Source organism: Syngnathus floridae, chromosome 5, assembly GCF_059516105.1.
Source record: "Syngnathus floridae isolate MCC-2025c chromosome 5, RoL_Sflo_1.0, whole genome shotgun sequence".
Taxonomy (NCBI): Eukaryota; Metazoa; Chordata; class Actinopteri; order Syngnathiformes; family Syngnathidae; genus Syngnathus; species Syngnathus floridae.
The window spans coordinates 18,686,143-18,713,306 of record NC_142417.1 but is presented as its reverse complement, the minus strand read 5'-3'; the positions used below and the strand labels follow the sequence as shown (position 1 = coordinate 18,713,306).

At 45.4% G+C, this 27,164-nt stretch overlaps 1 protein-coding gene across 5 annotated transcripts in view; it reads right to left on the bottom strand.

Moving 5' to 3' along the window:
• Positions 1–1,452: 1,452 nt before the first annotated feature.
• Positions 1,453–27,164, bottom strand: part of stxbp1b (syntaxin binding protein 1b) — a 115,642-nt gene continuing 89,930 nt past the window's right edge. For all 5 annotated transcript variants that reach the window (XM_088376292.1, XM_088376291.1, XM_088376289.1 and 2 more), the window contains 2 exons: positions 25,813–25,931; positions 1,453–2,335 (listed from right to left, as the gene is read on the bottom strand). In XM_088376292.1, the coding sequence (XP_088232418.1) occupies positions 25,822–25,931 (110 nt within the window). In that variant the 3' untranslated portion in view covers positions 1,453–2,335; positions 25,813–25,821. The remainder of the gene's footprint in view (positions 2,336–25,812; positions 25,932–27,164) is intronic.

Genomic DNA, 27,164 nt, shown 5'->3' with positions numbered 1-27,164 from the left:
TCGGACAGTGCAGCCAAGTGCGTAGCGACAGACTTTATTGTGGAAGGGGATGATGGAAATAGCTGGCGCTGGAGCGGCGATCTGGCTGGGGTGGACAAGCAGTTCTGTGGATTCGAATCTGTGGACAGATGAGCGAAGCATCACGGGACAGACAGACACTCGGGTCTGCGCTGGCGGCGCTGATATAGCGCTGTCCATGAGCCCGTGGCAGGTGACGGCGATTCCACTGACAGGGGGGCGTGGTCCTGTCGCAGGTGGCGCCAGCACGTGACAGAACCAAGTCTTCAATCAGTCTGTTGATGATGTCTTCATAATTATTGGAATATTAGGTGAGTTGAAAGAAATCATCAATGACTGGCCCATAACAAGAGCTGATCTGTGTAAGTTAGAGGAACACACATAAAAACATCTACTTCCTAAGAAGAAAGCTCATGTTAAATCGTAAAGGTGGAGACAGGTGCGCTCCTAATACAGCGGTCGGGAACCTATGGCTCGCGAGCCAGATATGGCTTTTGGCGACGTTAAAAACGTTATTAAAAAGAATACATTAGTACACTCAAAAAATCGTTGGTCTTAATTAAAATACATGCATTTAATTGTATTTAACCTATCGTTTTTTTTTAAATGGCATAGCTCTCACGGGAAATTATTTTTAAAAAATGGGCATTTATGGGTCTGTCCAAACCAAACCAAAAAGGTTTCCGACCCCTGGACTGATACATTCCATTTTACTAAGTGTGGCAAAATTGGACAGTGACAAGTAGAAAAGGACGCAAAGAAATAAATAAGTAATGTGAAACCAGTTGTTTTATTTGATGTGTTTTCATCAAAACCAAATCAACTTTTTGAGGAAGGCCGGTAGAGTAACGGTTTATTTGTAATAGATGTTTATACTGTAAAGCCTACTGTAAATGAAAATGATTTAATTAATTATTGTATTTTCCCAAGACAATAACTTGCAGTACAAGAAATACAGCTTATACAGTACAATGAGATCCTCAACGTGAGCGTTCATATAATAATGTTGAGTCATAAAAACAATTATTATTTTTGTAAAGACCAAGAGTTATATTTATAATGTTGAAAAAGAAGAAAAAGTCCTAGTGGTTGTTCTTTGTAGAACTATACAAGACTTACAGAAGACCAACAACCAGGTTTGTGTTCTTGCAGTTTTGTTATATTTTCTTGGCCACTGTCGTTTTAGCGATTAATGTAAATTATTTTAGCAGAACTCCATTACTCCTGTGCATCCATCCGAGGATACTAATACAGGAATTTTACAAAGCTGCAGCTACTATGAACTATGATGGAATTTCAGCAACTACAATCAAGTGGTGCCCTCATTGGGCGAGAGGCTGTGTTGTTGTTTTACTTGACTATTTGATTGTCAAATTCATCACGTGCAGTAAAAATGAAGAATGAGAACTTAATAAAAAAAGAAAGAACAATACCTCAGTTTTAAAGTATTTAATTCATACAGTGCCTCTAAAAAGTGTCACATTGAATATGCACGTCAAACGGGAGGAATGTTACAGTAATATACTAACATTGATTTAATGATAGCGTTTTTCCTCAACTAGATTATTCATCAGGACTTTTTGCATCTAGAATACAAATAAACAGACAATACTGACATCAGAAGCATTACAATTGACATAATCAAGGAAACAGGAAAACAGAGAAAATGAAAGACGATAACATCAATTGTCAAAAACAAAACCCTTACACAAACTTTCTTGAAAATGATCAAACATAACAGCTGAAGTTGGTATCTATGTATGAAAATGGCCACCCAAATATGTATTTTGAATCAACATAACATTTAACTGCAGTATTTTCTAGTTTAGTATTCAAACTGTCATAGTTGGTTCCTTTTATGACCACTGTAAAGTCAACTAGACCATTTATTTATATAATTTGAATAATTCAACACCTTTCCACTGAAAAAAACATGCATTACATCAGCTGGTGGATGAAGAGATGTCATTTCTAATCTAAACTATTTCACATTAAGAAATAAACACCACTGCACAGTAAATTAAATTATTAATTAAATAAATAAAATAAACAGATAAACAAAAAATATTCTAGCTAAATAAACTTTGACCAAACACAATTCATATTTATTGACAGAAAAAAGGTTTAAAAGTGCTTTATATGGTACATAGAGAATATAAATATTGTATTTGTAGAGATCTGCGAGTAGATGTAGGTGGGGAAACCATCCATTTGGCTGCTTCGAAGCAACACAAAAATTCTCTTCAGTGTTTTCTTTCTTCTACGAGTCTTTTGGAGGTTTTTAAATTGAGGAAAGAGTGACCATTTCCAGTTGCTCCTGAAACATAAGACAAATATTAACTGCCAAGGTTTTTTTTTACAAATCATTCAACACACATGGGTCTTATTTTACTGATTTTTTTCAAGTTATTGACCAATGTAGTCATCTAACTCTCTTTGACGATGCAATGTTAATGGTTGAGCAAACAACTTTAAATCAGCCACGGAAAGAATCATTTTCTGAGGTTTTCAGAGGTTGCAGTGGGCCACAGTAGGGCTATTGTAGTACCGACAGAATTGATACTAATGTGAATAACAATATCGCATCAATATAAGAAATAAAGGGGGCGTGACTCACCTGTCAAATCTGACAGGTGAGCCACGCCTTCATCCATCAGCTGATAAAGATGCGTCACTATCACATCGGTGACACTCTGATGAAGGCGGAAGAAACTGCCGAAACATGTCAGGTAATGAACCTAAAACAATTTGTTTGATATAAAAGAAACCAGTGAAGTGATTAAAAAAAGGAAAAACAAGATGAACTTAGTACAATTATTAAGAAGAAGTTATGGAGAGAACTGCGTCAAGGAATTTCGCCTCCTCGAAAAGCTGACAAAAAAACGAGCCCGCTACAGGAAACACCTGAGGTTCAATCTACGCTGCCGAGACGAAGACGTAACGCCGGCCAGCCTGACAATCAAGAACCCAATTCCAACCAGGAATGCGGAAAGGATTATCAGAAGAGTGCGGATGACTCTGGTCAAAGAACAGATACGCTGCACAACCAACAAACTCAACAACATCAACGATGAACTACAGCGACTGACGGAACAATTCAAACACCGGTATGCCCTGGACAATAACACAGAAACAACACTACACGGACATTTAGATAATATACATTAACAGGAATTCGCCGCCACAAAAAATCGACACATCGGGAAATTGGACAGACTCATCGCACAAAAGAAGGCACAACCGGACCACACACATATCAACGATAAATGGATTCACAATATGTCATGCCACAAACTCACCCAGGCAGAACGCAGCATACTAGCAAATGGACTCAACTACGCGATCACACCCAAAAACATACCCGTCGATGATTTCATTTTAGCCACGGAGTTAGCATGCGAAAAAATACATAACCCAGGACAAAAAGCAGCACTACGCAATGAAGTTGCAGGTATTTTTAAAAACGGCTAAATCACCACCCAGTAACATTACAAAACAGGAAGTAAATGCAATGATCACACTAGCAAAAAATAAAGACATTACAATCCTCCCAGCGGACAAAGGTAGAACAACAGTAATTATGGACACAGACACTTACGAAGAGTCAATGCAACAGTTACTACAGGATGACACTTACGAAATAGTACAAAATGACCCAACAGAAGACAAGAAAAATAAACTTAAAGCATTACTCAAACCACTGAAGGAATGAGGTCGAAATACAAAAAGTCCTGCCTCGCTACAAAAACAGATATGCTCAAACCTCATTGAATAAAGTACATAAGCAGACAAGTATATTCACATATTAAATAAATAAAAGAAACATTTGAAGCATATAATTATACCTACACACCAAATCAATAAAGAAGACATAACTAGACATTTTTGATAAGTGGTGATGAGAAAGGTTTTTATAACTTTATGATCTGATATATATATTTCTGAGGACTTTGAAATAACAAATGACTTTTGATATATTGCCTAAATACCTTAATGACCCTTAAGGAACTGTGGAATGCATGCCTGATGTTTTTTCTCTGAATCATGGACACGGCCAGAGTCGTCTTGACCGTTCACAGCACTTGATTGTATCTTATGTTTTGACTAATGCTAGACGCCAGTTTTTGATTACTACTGAACGCTCTGCACAGAGGGAAATAGTTTGCCTAACAAAGCAAAGATACGGTTGAATGCGGTACGACAGTGTATGTCCAAGATTGGAGAAGAATGTTCACAGGAAGGTCACGTGGAGATAAAACCAGTGGGTGCCAGAAGGAGCCACCCGAGAACTCGGCCAAAGATGATCGCCAAGGCCGAGAGACGGGATGGAAGACAACAGCCCCCTCCACACACACACACCAACAGCCCCCCACCAACACACCGAATCGCCCATAACCAGCACCACTCCCATGGAAGCAGACTCTCCTTCGAACTTGCCCCACCCCGAAGACTCATCGCCCATCAATCCCAGCCCACAATGTGCTACTGAATATAAAACTGATCTAACAACCTTGGACTTTGCCTTTTCTGAATGGAGACTTTCCGCTCTTGAAGGGCCCAGCGCTGTATTGCACTTTCCTGAAAACAGAGCTTTCTGAACAAGAATTGTGATTGAACTTAACCAACCTGTGTAAGTCTAATTTCTGCTTCAGTGTCTTTGCATTTTCCTAAATCTGAAGAAATCAAACGAGCACGCAGTGAGTAAATTGGATAACAGGTGATTGGCAAAGGCTTTTGCTGTGAGGCGCAGATAACGCGCTCCCTAAATTGTGGACAGAATCCAACAAATGGTGACCATCCGACGTGATTTCTTCAGAAGGGAAAGTGCATGCTCCACAAAGGATTCTTCCTTCTCCGCTCTTGCTCAACAGTATTGCAGTCCGATCGGCACAAAAGGTAAGGGGGAAACTTTTTTTTCTCTCTCCCAGTTCAGCAATATTGTGGAGTGAAAGCGGAATTCAAAAATTAATAATTTCAGCTCTGTGTTCAGGAATGGTGGTTGTATAGAAGTGTGTTTGTGTGGAACTTGGTAAAAGTGATTTGTGGAAAAATTTAAAATACAAAAACAGGTGAAGGCGTCGCTGATATAGCAGTACGGATGCCGAGCGACTCCAATAGTGTGACCTTAGAACATTATAGGGCTGTCTAAGGCGAGGGACATCTGGGATGTCCGAGTCGTGGTGAATTAAGAGAAAGGTGGTGAGGACTTTGTCTGATCAGCAAAGGGCGCTCACACCGCTGGAACTTGTGGGATGCCAGTGACTAGCATATGGGCACCTGAGTGGCCTCAATAGTAGACACTTAGGAACTTATACTGTTGCCTAAGGTCGGGGTCGATTGGATCGGCCAGGCCACCAATACGAGTCGGGGACTCGTGAAAAAAAAAAAAGAAAAAAAAATGGTGATGGCATCGCTGATATAGCAGGACGGATGCCTGGCGACCTCAATAGTGCGACCTTAGAGACTTATATTGTTGTCTAGGGCGAAGGGTAACTGGGTTAACCAGGTCGCTACATAATTGTTGAAGTGTGTCTATGATGATATTGTGTGGAAAGCAGGCTTGGCTGTCAGATGGGACAGCGGCGCAGCTGAAGAAGTGAGTGATTAGTTGTGGTGCTGTTCATGGGATGGAAGTGATGATTTGTGGTTCATGAAGAACAATAAGTTGATTTGTATAAAATTGTTGATTTTATTTTGATTTCGCATGAGAGTTGGAGTCAGAAAAATGGCTTAACAAGAATTTGATAAAGAATGTATATTTAATTAGCATGAAGGTTATATCCCATTGTGTGGTGGGGTTAAACTGTAACCATTTTTGTTTTCAAAAGGGTGCAGCTCTAAAGTTTGGGCCAAACGGTCAGGTGGGCACAAATGCACCTTTTGGACAGAGGTGGGGGGTTACATTGTGCGACGTGGTGGTGGCGAGGCTCTCCGCACTTCAGTTGCCCCCCCCCCACCCTTGTTATCAACTGGGAAGATTGTCATGTCTATGTTGTGGGCCCGTGTGTTTGTTTATGTGTATGTTTGTCTTTGTGTATCAGTTCGTTATAAAGGATGGAATTGCGTTAAATTGGTGCACGGAAACGGTGTGCTAGACAATGGTTTATCAGTTTATCAGATTTGCATTGTTAAATGTAAATATTAGAAATGATATAATAATCTGAGGGTTGTGGTCAGAAACTCGTCCAACGAGGAGAGTGCCCAGCCCTCATAAAAATGTGAGAGTAAGAGAGAACATACATTGTAGAATTGGATAAGATTAAATTATGATTGCAGATTTTAAATTTAGGAGGAATTATTGATTGGTTATGACATAAGACTATACAAGTACACATGTAAGGATAAGTCAAAGATTTGAATCACTTAGAGTTAAAAACAACAAATAAAAACGACATTGCAACGGGGCACTTTTTATTAAAAGAACACCAAGTAAAGTAAGTAGGGGGCATTCGTGATTGGGATTAAATTAAGGATAAAATTAGGTCAATGATTAGAAATCAATGGTGCTCTACACAAAAAGGCTTAAATTTTTAATGGGGAAATATTTGGAGTACTGTGTTGGTCTACATAGGTCATGGGCCGAGTTTATTTGGTTTTGATTGTGGTTTGGGTTTATTTTGTTTATTGTTAGGTTTTCCTTGTGTTTATTGTTAAGGTGTTCCTTGTTATTCTCTTATCCCCTGCATTGTAAATGTCTTCTTTATGCAGATAGATTAACAGGCTAGGAATTTAGTGAGGAGAAAATTGATCAATTGATGGGGGTTAATAATTGTCCAAATCCTAGTTACATGTTTTGAGGGACCAGAGCAACGACATTATATTTAATTTGCAGGCCATTATTTCGTATGTAATGACAGTTTCTAGATAAGTAGACTGTTTTATCAAAAATGTGAGAGTGAAGGAGGAGGTTTGATTTGTAATCTGGCATTTGGGTGCCACTTTTAAGAGTCTGTGCAGGAGCATAGATTGTTTTTGTTTGTTTTTAAAGATATATTTGACAGTTTATCTCGGTGCAGTAAGGATATAGCAATTTTGAAAGACTTAAAATTAAAAGCAAAATTACATTTTAATTCTGACACATGCCAGCTAACATGAGGATGGCAAATAAATGAATAAATACTCGCTCAAATGCGGCATGTGTTTTAAATTGGGCGATAGGACATTCACTTTCAAGCACTATCATTTAGCGCTGCTGACAACAATAACTTATGAGATGGTAAACCAAGGAGGAGTGTCATAGTTGGAACACAGGCGCTGTATGACCTATAGATTGAACAATAACATTCACCGCATATACAACCATGTTGGTAGATTGTTAAATTACATTACAGTTTATTACAAAGGATTTCGGAACTTTATTTGATGATAAACACTGGAATGAGGATTTTAGCCGTGTTAATGGGTAGGGTGGATGGATTACTCGAAAAAAAAAAAAAGCTTTTGATAAGGGCGGCTTGATAGTAAGATGATGTGTGTGCGCAACTGATAGGATACAATATGTTAATGGGAAGATTTGGGGTGTAAGGAACAAATACTACACATGAAGACTGATAACACGAAGATAGTTTTGTGAAATTTGCGTCCCAGTGTGTTCTGCCCTAGCGCATGGCACAAGTCCTGAACTGAGTCCTTGTACTCTACTGGCTGCCTCAAAATCAACAGAGGACTGTCCCTGGTCATGAGACATCTTTGACCTTTGGGAGAACAACAGGAACTATTATCATGCTTGAAGGGGGCAAGCACAGCTCTTCACAGGACAAGAACCATATAGTTGGTGGAATACACACAGTTGCAGATCAAAAAGAAAATGGACTGAAAGAACAAAGACAAGATGGACGCATTTGAGAATGGCGGACGGTCCAGCCCTGAATCATCATCATGAGAATCTAAGAGGAGAGGCTGCTAAAGACTTGCACGAGTCACATGAAGTCAAACTGGACACATTGCTAAAGACTGCTGAAGCATTACAAAGTTGGTGGAGTGTGGGACAAAAGGGATGGAAGTGTGTTTGGGTGCTGGGGCAGACATAACTGAGGAGTTTTGATAAAAGTGGGAATAATAAGGCTGCTTATTGACACTGAAACGGGGATAAAAAAAAAAAAAATACATAGATAGGGACAGTGAAGATGCACTGACAAATTACACAACAGCGTGATCAGAAACTTTGCAAAGTGGACATTGATCAATAGAAATTAAATCATTTGAATCATAAATTTTTATATGTAACTTAGCATTTCGAAGACATAATTAATCTAACTGAAATAATGAAATTTTATAATTGGACCAGTGAAAATTTGGATTCGGGCAACAGAAGGCTGAATTGCTAAACTTAATTGACCTTTATCAAAACAACAGAATTTAATTACACATCAACTGCGACTGACTTATAGGATGCATATTTCAGCTTGAAGGGGTGAGGGGCCATAAGAAAGTTGGAATTCTGGATAGTCGGCAAAATAGTAATACAGTAGGGCTTTAAATAACAAATACATTGACATGACCCTTGCGACAATTGATTTAAATGGCAATTTATGATAGGCATTTGGGGTTAGGATTAACAATCCATCCATCCATCCATTACTGGTGCGGCTTGTCCTTACGAGGGCCACAGATGATTAACAATAATAACTAGAATTATTCATTTCTGTAGAAATTGCGTGTGAAAGCGAAGAGGCTGAATAAAAATTCGGGGAAAGCTACAAGATTATGTTTAAATTTGAAACGTGTTGAATTGATGTCACCTCTCTGGCTGGAAAGGAGCCCGAGCTGGTGTGCGAGGCAGAAAGATTCCGACTAGATATAGTCGGACTAGCCTCCACACACAGTTTGGGTTCCGGTACAAGCCCTCTCGAGAGGGGCTGGACTCTCTTCCACTCTGGAGTTGCCCACGGTGAGAGGCGTCGAGCAGGTGTGGGTATACTTATTGCCCCCTGGCTGGGCGCCTGCACATTGGGGTTCACCCCGGTGAACGAGAGGGTAGCCTCCCTCCGCCTTCGGGTGGGGGGACGGGTCCTGACTGTTGTTTGTGTCTATGCACCAAACAGCAGCTCAGAGTACCCACCCTTCTTGGGGTCCCTGGAGGAAGTGCTGGAGAGCGCTCCTTCTGGGGACTCCATCGTTCTACTGGGTGACTTCAATGCTCACGTGGGCAATGACAGTGAGACCTGGAAGGGCGTGATTGGGAGGAACGGCCCCCCTGATCTGAACCCGAGCGGTGTTCTATTGTTGGACTTCTGTGCTTGACACGGATTTTCAATAATGAACACCATGTTCAAACATAAGGGTGTCCATGTGTGCACTTGGCACCAGGACACCCTAGGCCGCAGTTCGATGATCGACTTTGTAGTCGTGTCATCGGATTTGCGGCTGCATGTTTTGGACACTCGGGTGAAGAGAGGGGCGGAGCTGTCAACTGATCACCACCTGGTGGTGGGTTGGCTCCGATGGTGGGGGAAGATGCCGGTCCGACCTGGCAGACCCAAACGCTCTGTGAGGGTCTGCTGGGAACGTCTGGCAGAATCTCCTGTCAGGAAGAGCTTCAACTCCCACCTCCGGCAGAGCTTTTCCCACGTCCCGGGGGAGGCGGGGGACATTGAGTCTGAGTGGACCATGTTCCGCGCCTCCATTGTTGAGGCGGCCGACCGGAGCTGTGGCCGTAAGGTCGTTGGTGCCTGTCGTGGCGGCAATCCCCGAACCCGCTGGTGGACACCGGCGGTAAGGGATGCCGTCAAGCTGAAGAAGGAGTCCTATCGGGCCGTTTTGGCCTGCGGGACTCCGGAGGCAGCTGACAGGTACCGGATGGCCAAGCGGAACGCGGCTTCGGCGGTTGCTGAGGCAAAAACCCGGGCGTGGGAGGAGTTCTGTGAGGCCATGGAGAATGACTTTCGGACGGCTTCGAGGAAATTCTGGTCCACCATCCGGCGTCTCAGGAGGGGGAAGCAGTGCAACGTCAACACTGTTTACAGTGGGGATGGCGTGCTGCTGACCTCGACTCGGGACGTCGTGAGTCGGTGGGGAGAATACTTCGAAGACCTCCTCAATTCCACCTACACGCCTTCCATTGAGGAAGCAGGGCCTGGAGACTCTGAGGCGGATTCTCCAATCTCTGGGGTCGAAGTCACTGAGGTAGTCAAAAAACTCCTCGGTGGCAAGGCCCCGGGGGTGGATGAGATCCGCCCGGAGTTCTTAAAGGCTCTGGATGTTGTGGGGCTGTCATGGCTGACACGCCTCTACAACGTTGCGTGGACATCGGGGACAGTGCCTCTGGATTGGCAGACTGGGGTGGTGGTTCCCCTCTTTAAGAAGGGGGACCGGAGGGTGTGTACCAATTACAGGGGAATCACACTCCTCAGCCTCCCTGGTAAGGTCTATTCAGGGGTGCTGGAGAGGAGGGTCCGTCGGGAGGTCGAACCTCGGATTCAGGAGGAGCAGTGTGGCTTTCGTCCTGGCCGTGGAACAGTGGACCAGCTCTACACCCTCGGCAGGATCCTCGAGGGTGCATGGGAGTTCGCCCAACCAGTCCACATGTGTTTTGTGGACTTGGAGAAGGCGTTCGACCGTGTCCCTCGGGAGGTTCTGTGGAGGGTGCTTCGGGAGTACGGGGTGCCGAGCCAACTGATAAGGGCGGTTCGGTCCCTGTATCACCGATGCCAGAGTCTGGTCCGCATTTCCGGCAGTAAGACGGATTCGTTCCCAGTGAGGGTTGGACTCCGCCAAGGCTGCCCTTTGTCACCGATTCTGTTCATAATTTTTATGGACAGAATTTCTAGGCGCAGCCGAGGCGTTGAGGGGGTCTGGTTTGGGGACCTCAGCATCGCTTCTCTGCTTTTTGCAGATGACGTGGTGCTGTTGGCTTCTTCAGGCCGTGATCTCCAGCTCTCGCTGGAGCGATTCGCAGCCGAGTGTGAAGCGGTCGGGATGAGGGTCAGCACCTCCAAATCCGAGTCCATGGTCCTCGATCGGAAAAGGGTGGAATGCCCTCTCCGGATCGGGGATGAGATCCTGCCCCAAGTAGAGGAGTTCAAGTATCTTGGAGTCTTGTTCACGAGTGAGGGGAGGATGGAGCGTGAGATCGACAGGCGGATCGGTGCAGCGTCGGCAGTAATGCGGACCCTGTACCGGTCCGTTGTGGTGAAGAGAGAGCTGAGCCAAAAGGCAAAGCTCTCAATTTACCGGTCGATTTACGCTCCTACCCTCACCTATGGTCACGAGCTATGGGTCGTGACCGAAAGAACGAGATCTCGGATACAAGCGGCCGAAATGAGTTTTCTCCGCAGGATGTCCGGGCTCTCCCTTAGAGATAGGGTGAGAAGCTCGGTCATCCGGGAGAGACTCGGAGTAGAGTCGCTACTCCTCCACGTTGAGAGGAGCCAGATGCGGTGGCTCGGGCATCTTATCAGGATGCCTCCTGGACGCCTCCCTGGGGAGGTGTTCCGGGCATGTCCCACCGGTAGGAGACCCCGGGGACGACCCAGGACGCGCTGGAGAGACTATGTCTCTCAGCTGGCCTGGGAACGCCTTGGGATCCCCCGGGATGAGCTGGATGAAGTGGCTGGGGAGAGGGAAGTCTGGGAGTCCCTCCTAAAGCTGCTGCCCCCGCGACCCGACCCCGGATAAGCGGAAGAAGATGGATGGATGGATGGACGTGTTGAATTGGCTAGAAAATTGATAAAAATATAGAAAGAATTTTGTAAAATTGGGCGTGAATTTTAAAGTTGAAAATTTGAAATTTGGGGAGTGGGAAGTTTTGGAATAGGTAGGCATAAGATGAACAGTTAAAAAAAAAATTGAAATGAGTTGAGTCAGTGGAAAAAAAAAAAAGAAGAAAAAAGGAAAACTAGAAGAAATTAGAAGGGAAAAAATGAAACTTTGCAAAATTTTACCGCAATGTTGGAAGTGAGGATGTGAAATTTGAATTTGAATCTAGGAGGTTAAAAGTGTAATGGAGTAAATCAGATGAATTATGTGGAAGTAGTTAAGATTAAAATAAAAGGAAGAGGAATGCAGAAGAAGTTGAATAATAATAAAGTCAAGGCAATTCAAATTTATTTATATAGCCCACAAGCAAGTCTCAAAGAGCTCCAAATGTACAAAAATTGCCAGTTTAAAATACAAGAACAATAAGTGTGAGGGCCACAATGATGATCATGACAGCAAAAATATTTCTAATTGGTTTTGATAGGAACAAAGGGGGAACATGGAAGAAGGTTTTCAAAATTTGTGATATAGCGTCACTCAATTATCAAGAGTAAGTATTTCTTTTTAATTCTAAGAATTGGCATCAACAAAAATGAGAACGATAATCCAAGGTTATAGTGTAAGTGGCAGGAGGAAGCTGTGTATATTTTTTAAACATTATTTTCAGTATCATTTCTTAGGAGAGTCAGTAATGCTTGTGAGGAGATGAATGAAGGAACAAGGTGACAGTAAAAGGGAGTGCTCTAAAAATTTTTGGTTTTTTGCCAGAGGTAGTTATTTGGAGGGATGAATTTAAACTGAAAGCAAAATGGAACTGTTTAGTGGAAGAAATATGAGAAGGTGGAAATATTGAAGTTACAGCTCAACACAAAGTGTCAAATAGTCTAAGTGTGAGATGTGAGCAAACTAAAGGGGGAGTTAAATCATGTTCCAGTATTATGCATATTGGCAAACGATGTGAGGACAGGAGACCAGACAATTAGATATTAATTCTAATATTAATATTTGAAATAAAAAGGGAAATTTTAATTGAGGAGAAAATTTTGCATAGGGAGGGTTCTTTTTACAATGTAATATTGTATGTTTTATGTGTGTGTTGTGGGATGACAGTTTGTCTGTAATGCTGTATGAATGTCAAGTCTGTACTTGGGATGGGGTTTCTGTATTGTAAATGGTTAACATGATTCAAGGTTGGGGTGATGTGATCACAGCAGAGGATAACATTCCTCTCACCTGAAAAATATAAAGATACTACAGATTTGAAAAAAGCAAGATTGATCAGGGCTCATTTTGGACTAAATATGGGTTTAGGATTACTCTGGGGCACCATTGACAACAAAAGACTTCAATGGAGAAGGCCCATTTCAAGATTATGACCAGACGTGACTATACCAGCATTGACAATCAAGACTCTGAGCCAAGACAGTGTATGACAACAACTCTGGACTTACCTGACAGTGTGACGAAATGTATGTGACGGAATTTGTGATGACTTGCTTTGTTTTGATGTTTTACCTAATTGTATTGCAGCCTCTAACAGCAACCCAGGGAGCAGATTGTGCTTTATTTGTTAAACTTGCTTTACTTTGCAGGTTGTCAACTGCAGTCTTGGAGAATTTTGTGTCATGTCTGTGAACATGCATTAACAACTAACCCCTTACTTTTCATAATGAGTTTGTAAATGTGATCGGTTTCATGACAGGCTGGGCAGGCTCCAATTTTCTATTTCATGCGTTTGACATGCGCCCATGTGTGGATTATTTTTATCATTATGAATTTTATTTTTTGGTATTATGGATGTTTATTGTACGGAGAGCTGCATGCGCAGCTACAGGTGGGTGGTGGCTTTTGTTCATACAGCCATGTAAGATGCTGCCAGTCGAGTTTCAGGGACTGAGAATTGGTGATTCCAGGCGAGGATGGCATCTGGAGGTACACCGAAGTCCAGCTGACGATGGGTATGTCACCATGGACATTGTTATTTTTACTTTATAACGAATGCGTCAAAAGGGGGAGGTAGAAAAATACAAAAAAACAAAAAAAAAAACAAAGGGGGGAATGGTGAGATTTTAAGTGTTTTCAGATTTGATGGTTTTTAAGTCTTCAACATGCTGGATGGAGGAGAAGAAGCAGCTCGGCAGAAATGAAGTGAATGGGAGACAACATCATGAGATGGAGCCAAAGCCTGGTAACAAGTGTGAAGAGTTTCAAAATAGCTCATAATAAACTGTAGACCTTCACAAGATAGGATCAAATAGGTGGGAGAGTATTAAATGTAAAAAATTAGAACAATAACATACAGACTCCAAACAAATTGGGAACAGGTGGATTATGAACGTTAAAGTTTGAATAACACATTATTCACGTGATTCATTTGCAGGATAAACAATGGAAGGGATTGATAAACTGAACAAATTTAAGATGATTGCGGTAGTATTATGTCGAAAACAAATAGATTCAACAAGTTTTTTCCCTATAAAATGGTGCCGTTTGGGTTTGAAGTACATAGTCGCTTCAAAGGAGGAAAAGCATGATTTAAGATACGTGATTGATCAATGAGAAGGCTATCCCTTGTACCAGGGGGGTCAAACTCATTTGTTCACGGGCCGCAGTGTAGTCATAGCTTCTTTCGGAGGACCGGTATGACTGTCATACCCAAATAAATGTGTGAGCACCTCATATTATATAGAGTAAAAGCTACAAAACAAACTGACAAGTAACTCGCTTTCAAATCAGACAAATAAAAACTGGTCTAATATTTAAAAATAAAATATTATTAAAAGTGAAGACAATTTGCAATTCGAGTAATGACTCATGAATAAAAAGCACAATTTGTCTTCGGGGGCTGCATAAAATCATGTGTCGGGCTGCATCTGGCCCCCAGGTCTTGAGTTTGACACCTGTGCCTTATACAAAGGTAAAGTAGGATTAGAATTTGATAAAACAGATATGGACATCATCATATTCCATTAGAGTTTGAATTGCTTGCAATACAATTACAAATTAGTTAACACCTGTGTGATTGATTGATTGATTGATTGATTGGGTGGTTGATTGATTGATTGGTTGGTTTATTGATTGAGTGATTCATTGAGTGACTGACTGAAGGGCTGAGTGGCCGAATGGGCAATTGTTCGATGTCTGTCTGTCTATATGTATGTACTATATATGTATGTATGTATTTCGTTATTTGTTTTACGTATGTAATTCGTTATTTGTTTATGTATTTCTCTTTCACATTTTCTTTCTCATCTTCCACTTCTTTCGGCTGCTCCTGTTAGGGGCCGCGACTGCAAAGCGATCGTTTCCATATCTTTCTGTACCACCAACCATCTGCATGTCCTATCTTTGTCTCTGCCACACTCTCCATTATTTTGGCCAGTAGATTTCCAAGCCTCGCTTCTAACATTCTTTCCGATAACTTCATGCTTTGCTTAATCAACATAACAACACCTCTGTAGCTACTACAGTTTTGCGCATCGCCGTGGTCTGAATTAAGAAATAGAAGTCAACACCTTTCCGGGGAACTTCTCGCTTTTTAAAAAATCTCCCCTGCCATCTCTCCTTGATAGTTCCATGCTGTCACTGGAATGTCGTCTAGGCCAATTGCCTTTCCACTCTCCATCTTTTACAAATGTCTGGGTATGAATTTTATCTATATTTATTTTTCTCACTCATTGGCGGCCCCACAGAGGGACTTGTAGCGGCTCCACAGAGGGACGTGGTGTGCCAACAGAGGGACCCTGGTGGCATCAACGATTTTGGTGACCTCAGTAAAACTGAGGTCAACAGAGGGAGTGAAGGAATGAGGTCGAAATACAAAAAGTCCTGCCTCGCTACAAAAACAGATATGCTCAAACCTCATTGAATAAAGTACATAAGCAGACAAGTATATTCACATATTAAATAAATAAAAGAAACATTTGAAGCATATAATTATACCTACACACCAAATCAATAAAGAAGACATAACTAGACATTTTTGATAAGTGGTGATGAGAAAGGTTTTTATAACTTTATGATCTGATATATATATTTCTGAGGACTTTGAAATAACAAATGACTTTTGATATATTGCCTAAATACCTTAATGACCCTTAAGGAACTGTGGAATGCATGCCTGATGTTTTTTCTCTGAATCATGGACACGGCCAGAGTCGTCTTGACCGTTCAGTACTTGATTGTATCTTATGTTTTGACTAATGCTAGACGCCAGTTTTTGATTACTACTGAACGCTCTGCACAGAGGGAAATAGTTTGCCTAACAAAGCAAAGATACGGTTGAATGCGGTACGACAGTGTATGTCCAAGATTGGAGAAGAATGTTCACAGGAAGGTCACGTGGAGATAAAACCAGTGGGTGCCAGAAGGAGCCACCCGAGAACTCGGCCAAAGATGATCGCCAAGGCCGAGAGACGGGATGGAAGACAACAGCCCCCTCCACACACACACACCAACAGCCCCCCACCAACACACCGAATCGCCCATAACCAGCACCACTCCCATGGAAGCAGACTCTCCTTCGAACTTGCCCCACCCCGAAGACTCATCGCCCATCAATCCCAGCCCACAATGTGCTACTGAATATAAAACTGATCTAACAACCTTGGACTTTGCCTTTTCTGAATGGAGACTTTCCGCTCTTGAAGGGCCCAGCGCTGTATTGCACTTTCCTGAAAACAGAGCTTTCTGAACAAGAATTGTGATTGAACTCAACCAACCTGTGTAAGTCTAATTTCTGCTTCAGTGTCTTTGCATTTTCCTAAATCTGAAGAAATCAAACGAGCACGCAGTGAGTAAATTGGATAACAGGTGATTGGCAAAGGCTTTTGCTGTGAGGCGCAGATAACGCGCTCCCTAAATTGTGGACAGAATCCAACACCACTACTCATTGAAAATAAAATAAACAAACAGGCATATAATCACTTCATACCCACAGCAAACATCATCCCCAGAATCTATGGCACACCAAAAATCCATAAACCAGGTACACCTCTCCGCCCCATCGTAGACAGCATAGGGTCAGTCACATACAACCTTTCAAAAGCACTCACAGAAATAATAAAACCACTACTAGGACTCACGGATCGACACTGCAAAAACTCGAAACAACTTGCCACAGAACTCACACACATAAAGGTACAGAGAGATGAAATGCTCATATCACACGACGCCCTTTCACTCTTCACAAAAACACCCACACAGGCCACCATACACATAGTACATGACAGACTATCAGCAGACAGGACACTCAAGAAACGCACAAATCTAACAGCACAGGACATCACCCAACTACTCCACTTCATCGCCACCTCCACATACTTCCAATACAGAAACACAATCTACAGGCAAAAAGAGGGATTCCCCATGGGAGACCCTCTTTCTGCCATCATGTGCAATTTTTTTATGGAAGATCTAGAACAAAAGGCACTCTTAACAGCTCCGGACACATACAAACCCACGCTATGGAGATGCTACGTCGATGACATTCTAGAAAAAACAAAAACAGGACATACACAACACCTCACAGACCATCTCAACACCATAGACACCACCATCAAATTAATCCATGAAGAAGAAACAGATCGATCCATAGCCTTTCTAGACATCAACATACACCACACAGACAACGGAGACATAAAAATAAAAGTACACAGAAAACCCACACACACCGACCAATACCTCCTCTGGACATCAGAACATCCCACTATACATAAACTGTCAGTAGTCAGAACACTATACAAACGCACAACTATAATTACGGATCCGGAGGACATAACACAGGAAGAATAATTCATATAACACGCACTCAAAAAATGTCAGTATCCACAATGGGCAATAACCAAAGGTGCAGAACAGGTAAAAAACAAAAAATACAAAACACAGGGGAAAAGAAAGACACAAACACGGAAACAAGAACCCAGCGGAATGGTGACGTTGCCGTATGTGAGAGGAATTACGGAACGCATCAAAAGATCCATGAAAAAATACAACATAACCACACCTATCAAACCACATACAACACTCCGTCAAATACTGGTCCACCCAAAAGACAAAGTTAACCCGGAAAACAAATGCAATTCCATATACGAAATTCCATGCAAATCATGCAATAAATCATACATCGGGGAGACAGGGAGGAACTTCATCACAAGAAAAATAGATCACAAGAAGGAGTGTGAGTAGGAGACAGCAACAAGACAAACAAGAGCAATAAAACTACAAGCAGAACAGGAACACTACAAGTCAGCCATAACCGATCACTGTAAAAGAGAAAACCACATCATGGACTGGGAAAAGGCCAGAGTCATCCGCACTGAAGAAAACAAACATCAGCGTTGGATCAGGGAGGCCATTGAGCTCCGCAAGCGGGGCCCGAGGACCATCAACAGGGATGAGGGAGCCTATATGCTCTCTACAACCTGGAACAGCATTCTGGAGAGGTGAATGGACAGCAGAGGGCGTGACTCACCTGTCAGATTTGACAGGTGAGCCACGCCTTCATCCATTAGCTGATAAAGACGCGTCACTATCACATCGGTGACACTCTGATGAAGGTGGAAGAAACCGCCGAAACATGTCAGGTAATGAACCTAAAACAATTTGTTTGATATAAAAGAAACCAGTGAAGTGATTAAAAAAAGGAAAAACAAGATGAACTTAGTACAATTAATAAAGGACATTCTATTCTATTCTATTCTATTCTATTCTATCCTATTCTATTATATTCAAATGGCCAGTATAGATAATTTGTTTTTATTTCTTTGATTCCAGTAATGTTGTGGCACAGCACAAAATATACTGTTTGAGTGAGAATAGTTAACTGCAAGTGAACTAACCACAAGCAGTGTGCAATTCCTCTTGTGTTATTTCTGATTGTCAGGATAAGGTCAGCAGAAAGGAAATCAAAACAATGGTGAATAAGGTTGCACTGGAAAGCTTATTTAACAAATCAAATCAAAACAAGCCAGGAGAAGGCAATTTCCATCCATCCATTTTCTGTACCGCTCTGTCCCTACGGGGGTCGCGGGCATGCTGGAGCCTATCCCAGCCGTCATCGGGCAGTTGGCGGGGGACACCCTGAACTGGTTGCCAGCCAATAGCAGGGCACACAGAGACGAACAACCATCCGAACTCGCACTCACGCCAAGGGGCAATTTGGAATGCTCAATTGGCCTACCAAGCATGTTTTTGGGATGTGGGAGGATACCGGAGTGCCCGGAGAAAACCCACACGGACACAGAGAGAACATGCAAACACCACACAGGGAGGGCCGGAGGTGGAATCGAACCTGCACCCTCCTAACTGTGAGGCGGACGTGCTACCCAGTGCGCCACCGAGCCGCCCAGAAGGTAATTTCCAATGTACAAATTGTGATTGCTCGCTCAAGTGACAAGACTTGAAAGGAGCGGAGGAGGCGAAGCCATATTCCTCATCAAATGTGGGCATTTTGGAAAGCATTAGTTATTCCATTATTCCTTCAAAAATGAATAGATAAAATAGAAAATCCCCTTTGTGAGTCATCACCTTATCATGGTGGGTTTGCCTGCCCCAATGATCCTAGGAGCCATGTTGTCTGGGGCTTTATGCCCCTGGTAGGGTCACCCATGGCAAAAGGGTTCTAGGTGAGGGGCCAGACAAAGCACGGCTCAGAAGACCCCTTATGACGAGTTAAATATATGGACCTAGTTTTCCCTCGCCCGGACGAGGGTCACCGGGGCCCCCCTCTCGAGCCAGGCCTGGAGGTAGGACTCGAAGGCGAGCGCCTGGTGGCCGGGCCTTCGCCCATGGGGCCCGGCCGGGCACAGCCCGAAAAGAAAACGTGGGTCCCCCTTCCCATGGGCTCACCACCTGTAGGAGGGGCCAAAGGGGTCGGGTGCAAAGTGAGCTGCGCGGTGGCCAAAGGCGGGGACCTTGGGTCACTCTAGTGAAGAGAGGGGCGGAGCTGTCAACTGATCACCACCTGGTGGTGGGTTGGCTCCGATGGTGGGGGACGATGCCGCTCCGACCTGGCAGACCCAAACGCTCTGTGAGGGTCTGCTGGGAACGTCTGGCAGAATCTCCTGTCAGGAAGAGCTTCAACTTTCACCTCCGGCAAAGCTTTTCTCACGTCCCGGGGGAGGCGGGGGACATTGAGTCTGAGTGGACCATGTTCCGCGCCTCCATTGTTGAGGCGGCCGACCGGAGCTGTGGCCGTAAGGTCGTTGGTACCTGTCGTGGCGGCGATCCCCGAACCCGCTGGTGGACACCGGCAGTAAGGGATGCCGTCAAGCTGAAGAAGGGTCCTATCGGGCCGTTTGGCCTGCGGGACTCCGGAGGCAGCTGACAGGTACCAGATGGCCAAGCGGAACGCGGCTTCGGCGGTTGCTGAGGCAAAAACCCGGGCGTGGGAGGAGTTCGGTGAGGCCATGGAGAATGACTTTCGGACGGCTTCGAGGAAATTCTGGTCCACCATCCGGCGTCTCAGGAGGGGGAAGCAGTGCAACGTCAACACTGTTTACAGTGGGGATGGCGTGCTGCTGACCTCGACTCGGGACGTCGTGAGTCGGTGGGGAGAATACTTCGAAGACCTCCTCAATTCCACCTACACGCCTTCCATTGAGGAAGCAGGGCCTGGAGACTCTGAGGCGGACTCTCCAATCTCTGGGGTCGAAGTCACTGAGGTAGTAAAAAAACTCCTCGGTGGCAAGGCCCCGGGGGTGGATGAGATCCGCCCGGAGTTCTTAAAGGCTCTGGATGTTGTGGGGCTGTCATGGCTGACACGCCTCTACAACATTGCGTGGACATCGGGGACAGTGCCTCTGGATTGGCAAACTGGTGTAGTCCTCTTTAAGAAGGGGGATTGGAGGGTGTGTTCCAATTACAGGGGAATCACAGTCCTCCGCCTCCCCGGTAAGGTCTATTCAAGGGTGCTGGAGAGGAGGGTCCGTCAGGAGGTCGAACCTTGGATTCAGGAGGAGCAGTGTGGCTTTCGTCCTGGCCATGGAACAGTAGACCACCTCTACACCCTCGGCAGGATCCTCGAGGGTGCATGGGAGTTCGCCCAACCAGTCCACATGTTTTTTGTGGACTTGGAGAAGGCGTTCGACCGTGTCCCTCGGGAGGTTCTGTGGAGGGTGCTTCGGGAGTACGGGGTGCCCAGCCAACTGATAAGGGCGGTTCGGTCCCTGTATCACTGATGCCAGAGTCTGGTCTGCATTTCCGGCAGTAAATCGGATTCGTTCCCAGTGAGGGTTGGACTCCGCCAAGGCTGCCCTTTGTCACCGATTCTGTTCATAATTTTTATGGACGGAATTTCTAGGTGCAGCCGAGGCGTTGAGGGGGTCCGGTTTGGGGACCTCAGCATCGCGTCTCTGCTTTTTGCAGATGACGTGGTGCTGTTGGCTTCTTCAGGCCGTGATCTCCAGCTCTCGCTGAAACGGTTCGCAGCCGAGTGTGAAGCGGTCGGGATGAGGGTTAGCACCTCCAAATCCGAGTCCATGGTCCTCGATCGGAAAAGGGTGGAATACCCTCTCCGGATCGGGGATGAGATCCTGCCCCAAGTGGAGGAGTTCAAGTATCTTGGAGTCAAAAGTCAAAGTCAGCTTTATTGTCAATTCTCCACATGCCAAAGATACACAAAGAAACCGAAATTTCATTCCCCGCTATCCCACGGTGACAAGACACGGCTCACAATAGACAATCAAGTAACAAGTAAACAACAGCGTGCTGAATAAATAATGAATAAATAACACAACAAATAAATAAATAAGAGGAGCAAAAAAAGGAGCAAGTGAGCGTACAGCAGACATTCCAGAAAATAGCGCAACAGTGCCGCACGCTACGCAGAAGGGGGTAGCGAGTTCAAAGTCAAAGTCAGCTTTATTGTCAATTTCTCCACATGCCAAAGACACACAAAGAAACCGAAATTTCGTTTCCCCCCATCCCACGGTGACAAGACACGGCTCACAATAGACAATCAAGTAACAAGTAAACAACAGCGTGCTGAATAAATAATGAATAAATAAGACAACAAATAAATAAATAAGAGGAGCAAAAAAAGGAGCAAGTGAGCGTACAGCAGACATTCCAGAAAATAGCGCAACAGTGCCGCACGCTACGCAGAAGGGGGTAGCGAGTTCAAAGTCAAAGTCAGCTTTATTGTCAATTTCTCCACATGCCAAAGACACACAAAGAAACCGAAATTTCGTTCCCCCCATCCCACGGTGACAAGACACGGCTCACAATAGACAATCAAGTAACAAGTAAACAACAGCGTGCTGAATAAATAATGAATAAATAACACAACAAATAAATAAATAAGAGGAGCAAAAAAGGAGCAAGTGAGCGTACAGCAGACATTCCAGAAAATAGCGCAACAGTGCCGCACGCTACGCAGAAGGGGGTAGCGAGTTCAAAGTCAAAGTCAGCTTTATTGTCAATTTCTCCACATGCCAAAGACACACAAAGAAACCGAAATTTCGTTCCCCCCAATCCCACGGTGACAAGATATGGCCCACAACAGACAAACAAACAAGTATAACAACAGCGTGCTGAATAAATAATGAATAAATAACACAACAGATAAATAAGAGGAGCAAAAAAAAGGAGCAAGTGAGCGTACAGCAGACATTCCAGAAAGTAGCGCAACAGTGCCACACGCTACGCAGAAGGGGGTAGCGAATTCAGGGTCCCAACAGCCTGGAGAAAGAAGCTGTTGGTGAGTCTGGTGGTGCGGGAGCGCAGGCTCCTGTACCTCTTCCCAGAAGGGAGAACGTCAAACAAAGAGTGAGCCGGGTGACTCACATCTCTCGCAATCGAGGTTGCCTTGCGGGCGAGATAGGAGGTGTAAATGTCCTTCAGGTAGGGGAGCGAAGCACCAATAATCTTACCAGCCGTATTCACTATGCGCTGCAGGGCCTTCAAGTTCTGTTCAGTGCAGTTACCACCCCAGACAGCGATGCAACTGGTGAGGACGCTCTCAATGGTGCCACGGTAGAATGTAGACAGGACTGCCTGAGGAGCACATGCACGCCTGAGCTTCCGCAGGAAGTACAGGCGGCGCTGAGCTTTCTTTGCCAGTGACGAGGTGTTTGCGGACCAGGAGAGGTCCTCACTGATGTGCACCCCCAGGAACTTGGTGCAGCTCACCCTCTCCACCACAGCACCGTCTATGATCAGCGGCAGGTGTTTCGTGTGACCAAGTCAACAACGATTTCCTTGGTCTTGTTGACGTTCAGCAGGAGGTTGTTGTCCCTGCACCACGTGGTCAGAAGGTCAACTTCCGACCTGTACTGAGTCTCGTCGCCCTCCGTGATGAGAGCCACCAGAGTCGTGTCGTCAGCAAACTTCACTATGCGGTTGTCGCTGTAGGTCGCAGTGCAGTCATGCGTCAGCAGGGTGAAGAGCAATGGACTGAGCACGCAGCCCTGGGGGGCCCCACGCTCAGCGTGATGTTGGCGGAGATTTTGTCGCCAACACGCACCACCTGAGGCCTCTGACAGAGGAAGTCCAGTATCCAGTTGCAGAGGGAGGTACTGAGGCCCAGCTCGTCGAGTTTGCAGATGAGTCGCTGCGGCACAATGGTGTTGAAGGCAGAGCTGAAGTCCACAAACAGCAACCTCACATATGAGTCCTTACTCTCCAGGTGGGTGAGGGCCGAGTGGAGGGCAGAGCAGATGGCATCCTCAGAGGACCTCTTGGCACGGTACGCAAACTGGAAAGGGTCAATGGTGGGGGGGAGAACGGATTTGATGTGCTCCATGACAAGCCGCTCGAAGCACTTCATGATGATGGGCGTCAGTGCCACGGGGCGGTAGTCATTGAAGCAGGTTTCTTCGGCACAGGATCGATGGTGGCAGCCTTGAAACACGAGGGGACGATGGCCTGCTGCAGGGAAACGTTAAAGATGTCCGTGAAGCTCCCCAGCGCAGTCCTTCAGCGCTCGACCCGGGATGTTGTCAGGGCCCGCCGCCTTACGGGTGTCAATAGCGGCAAGCACCCTCCTCACTCCGTCGGCAGAGAGGCGCAGGGGCTGCTCGTGTGGGGGGGGAGTGGTCTTCAGCGGGCAAGTGCTGTTCTGGGCGTCGACGCGAGCAAAGAAGCGGTTAAGATCGTTCAGCAGACGGACGTCGCCCTCACAGCTCCTCGGCGCGGGCTTGTAGTCCGTGATGGTCTGAATGCCCCGCCAAAGGCTCCGTGCGTCCTTGAAGTGGGTGGATACCTTGCACGAGAACGCCTTTTTCGCTTCTTTGATGCCCCGGGACAGGTCGGCCCTCGCTGTCCTCAAGCCAGCCTCATCCCCCGCTCTGAAAGCCTTGACCCTGGCACTCAGCAGTCTGAGGACAGCCCCTGTCAGCCACGGCTTCCAGTTCGCGCGAGTGACGACGGATTTTGAGCGAGTCACATCATCGATGCACTTCGCGATGTAAGAGGAAACAGAGTCACTATACTCCTCTATGTCCGTCTGATCGTTGTAGGTGGCCGCCTGCTTAAACAAGTCCCAGTCAGTGGTGTCGAAGCAGTCACGAAGTGCATCGGAGGCACCCTCAGGCCCCACCCGAACCTGCCTCAGAACTGGCCTGGATGCCTTACCAATTGTCTGTATGCGGGCAAAAGCAAAACGGTGAGATGGTCAGAAAGCCCAAGATGGGGGAGGGGGGTGGCTTTGAAAGCTCCCTTATGCGCAGAGTAGACTAGGTCCAGGAAGCTGTCTCCACGTGTCGGAAAAGTAACATGCTGGTGAAGCCTCGGGAAAACAGACTTCAGGTTGGCATGATTAAAGTCTCCAGCGAAGATGGTGAAACTGTCAGGGTGCGCTGTCTGTTGTTCACTGACAGCCTGGAACAGTTCACCAAGTGCCGCGATCCTGTCGCCTTCGTTGTTGGAAGGCGGGATGTACACCGCGACTAGCAGAATTGCAGTAAATTCCCTCGGTCTTGTTCACGAGTGAGGGGAGATCGACAGTCGGATCTGTGCAGCGTCGGCAGTAATGCGAACCCTGTACCGGTCCGTTGTGGTGAAGAGAGAGCTGAGCCAAAAGGCAAAGCTCTCAATTTACCGGTCGATTTACGCTCCTACCCTCACCTATGGTCACGAGCTATGAGATCACGAGATCCCGGATACAAGCGGCCGAAATGAGTTTTCTCCGCAGGATGTCTGGGCTCTCCCTTAGAGATAAGGTGAGAAGCTCGGTCATCCGAGAGAGACTCGGAGTAGAGTCGCTACTCCTCCACGTTGAGAGGAGCCAGATGAGGTGGCTCGGGCATCTTATCAGGATGCAATAACATGAAGCCGTGAGCGTAACATACTCCAAGTTTCTTGTTAGCTTTTGTCATGCAGTCACGTTTATTTTCCGGATTTCTGTCTTGTCTGTGTCGTGACTTCACTTCCTGTTTTATTTAGTCATCCCTTCCGTTTCAGTTCGTGGTTCCTTCCTCTGTTTCTGTTGCCTTGTATTCCCTGATCCCGATTGTGTGCACCTGTGTGGTTGACACTAATTGTCAGCACCTGTGTCCCAGCCCTTTTGTGTGTATTTAGTCCGTGTCTTCCACTTGTCTTGTGCCAGTGTGTCTTGCCTCGTCCCGACCACCAGCGATTCCTTGCCGTACGAATTCCTAGTAAGATTCCTCCTTTCTGTCTCGCCACAGAGCGACGCCTTTTGTTAATGCCTTGTTCCCCATAGCCCTTTTTGTCTCGCCCGAGTGCGACGCTGTTTGTTTGGACTTTTTGCCGAGTGTTTCCCTCGCAAGAGGCGCTTTGAGTTGTCTTTTTGTCATCTTTCTGTTGGAATAAATCTGTGAAAAGAAAGACTCCTCATCCGAGTCCTCCGCCTTGTTCCCTGCCTGACAGCTTTTAGAACTTCAGAAAATGAAATTCCCCCTATTTGCAGGCATTAACACCTTTCAACACCTTCAGATATTCTGCATTGGGAACGTTCATCAAATGTGTTTGACAGATGGTCTCAAGTTTGAATTTTCTTTACTACACAATTGTATACCCAAAGAAGAATGAGGATTTAGGTTGTAAAGGAATACTACTGTTGTTTGTTAAATGAATATGGTAAATGTACTGCATGTAGAAATGTCAGTATAGCGATCCACAAACGAGAGCATTTACCGCCATGTATCATTGGGTTGACTGCTCCCCGGTGGTCTCAGGTGGTGCATTGGGGTCCATGAAATCTGGGTGCTGCAGTTCCTTCAGGTATTTCGGAGGTGTAAGGATGTGGGTGGAACCTTCAAAAGACAAACACCTTTGCTCAAAATTAATGCAGAGTCAACTGCAAAGTGCGATGAAAGCCAACAAAATGCACCGTTTTATTAAGAAAAATGGGTGCAGTATTTTTTTACTATCCAACCTTAGAAAAAACCTGCTTATTGTTTCTTGTCACAGAGAATACACCATGGACTAGAAGCACGAACTAGTCGTATTTCCGGTAAAACCTCATTTGGCATCGCCCTTTCCAGTAAAGCTGGGCGCCGTCGTTTTAAATCGATTTTACTTTAGAGGATTTCTATGAATTTTTTCTGGATTGTTTTTTCATGTGTATGGTTTTTGTGTAGCAACCCCCCAAAAATATTTGCAAGAATATTGTAATGTTTGTTATTGTGTATTATGGGACGTGTGACGGGGGGGGGGTTGGAAATGAAGCGGAACGAGGGTGCGAGTATGGAGTGGATGGGTGTGAGTTGTGGCCGCCAGCAACTCGTGTAAGTATGCGTAAGTTGTTATTTTGAGTTCAATAAAAACGACTAAGTTGCACCCGCTACTGGTTTCATCTTTGACCACGTTGAGGGCATTACATTTGGTGTCAAAAGTAGGATTTATCTGCTGTCCACCCGGCGTGTGTCAAGATGTTCAACGATCTCATCTATCGACGAGTGGTGAAGGAAGAAGCCGGACCATGCAGCGGCCCTGGTGGAGAAGGACGCCATGTCATGTGTTGTTGACATGCCAATGCCAAGAGCTGCAGAGCATGGTCGCGTCGAGGCTGGAGTTTCGCGCCCGAAGGAGTGTGAGGCCGCCATGACGGGTCTGCGTCACGACGCTGTGGCGGGTGTTGCCGCGGTTTGTCCGGGGGTGCATGCGCATGGCGGCGCCCTAGGGCTTGCATGGCCAGTGATGAAGGCGCCAAAGTTTTCTGGGAAAGGAAGTTGGGAGGCCTATCAAGCACAGTTTGAGTTGGTGGCTGATGCTGCTGGTTGGTCGGAGAAGGTGAAAGCGGAACAGCTGACTTGACTACGGCACGCTAGTGGGCTCTTTGCAGAGGTGTTTTGGAGAATTTAATTTGAGAGCCTTCTACACTATGAGTTCAAGCAACGTGATCGCTGCCCGGGAGAGCCGCTCCGCTGTCTTGCCCATGAGATTGAGACCCTGGGTTGGTGTGCCAAATGGGGTCCAGAATAAACTGATTTGTGACCAGTTTGTCCAATCTCTCAGACCAGATGAGCTGCGCCTGCATGTACAGC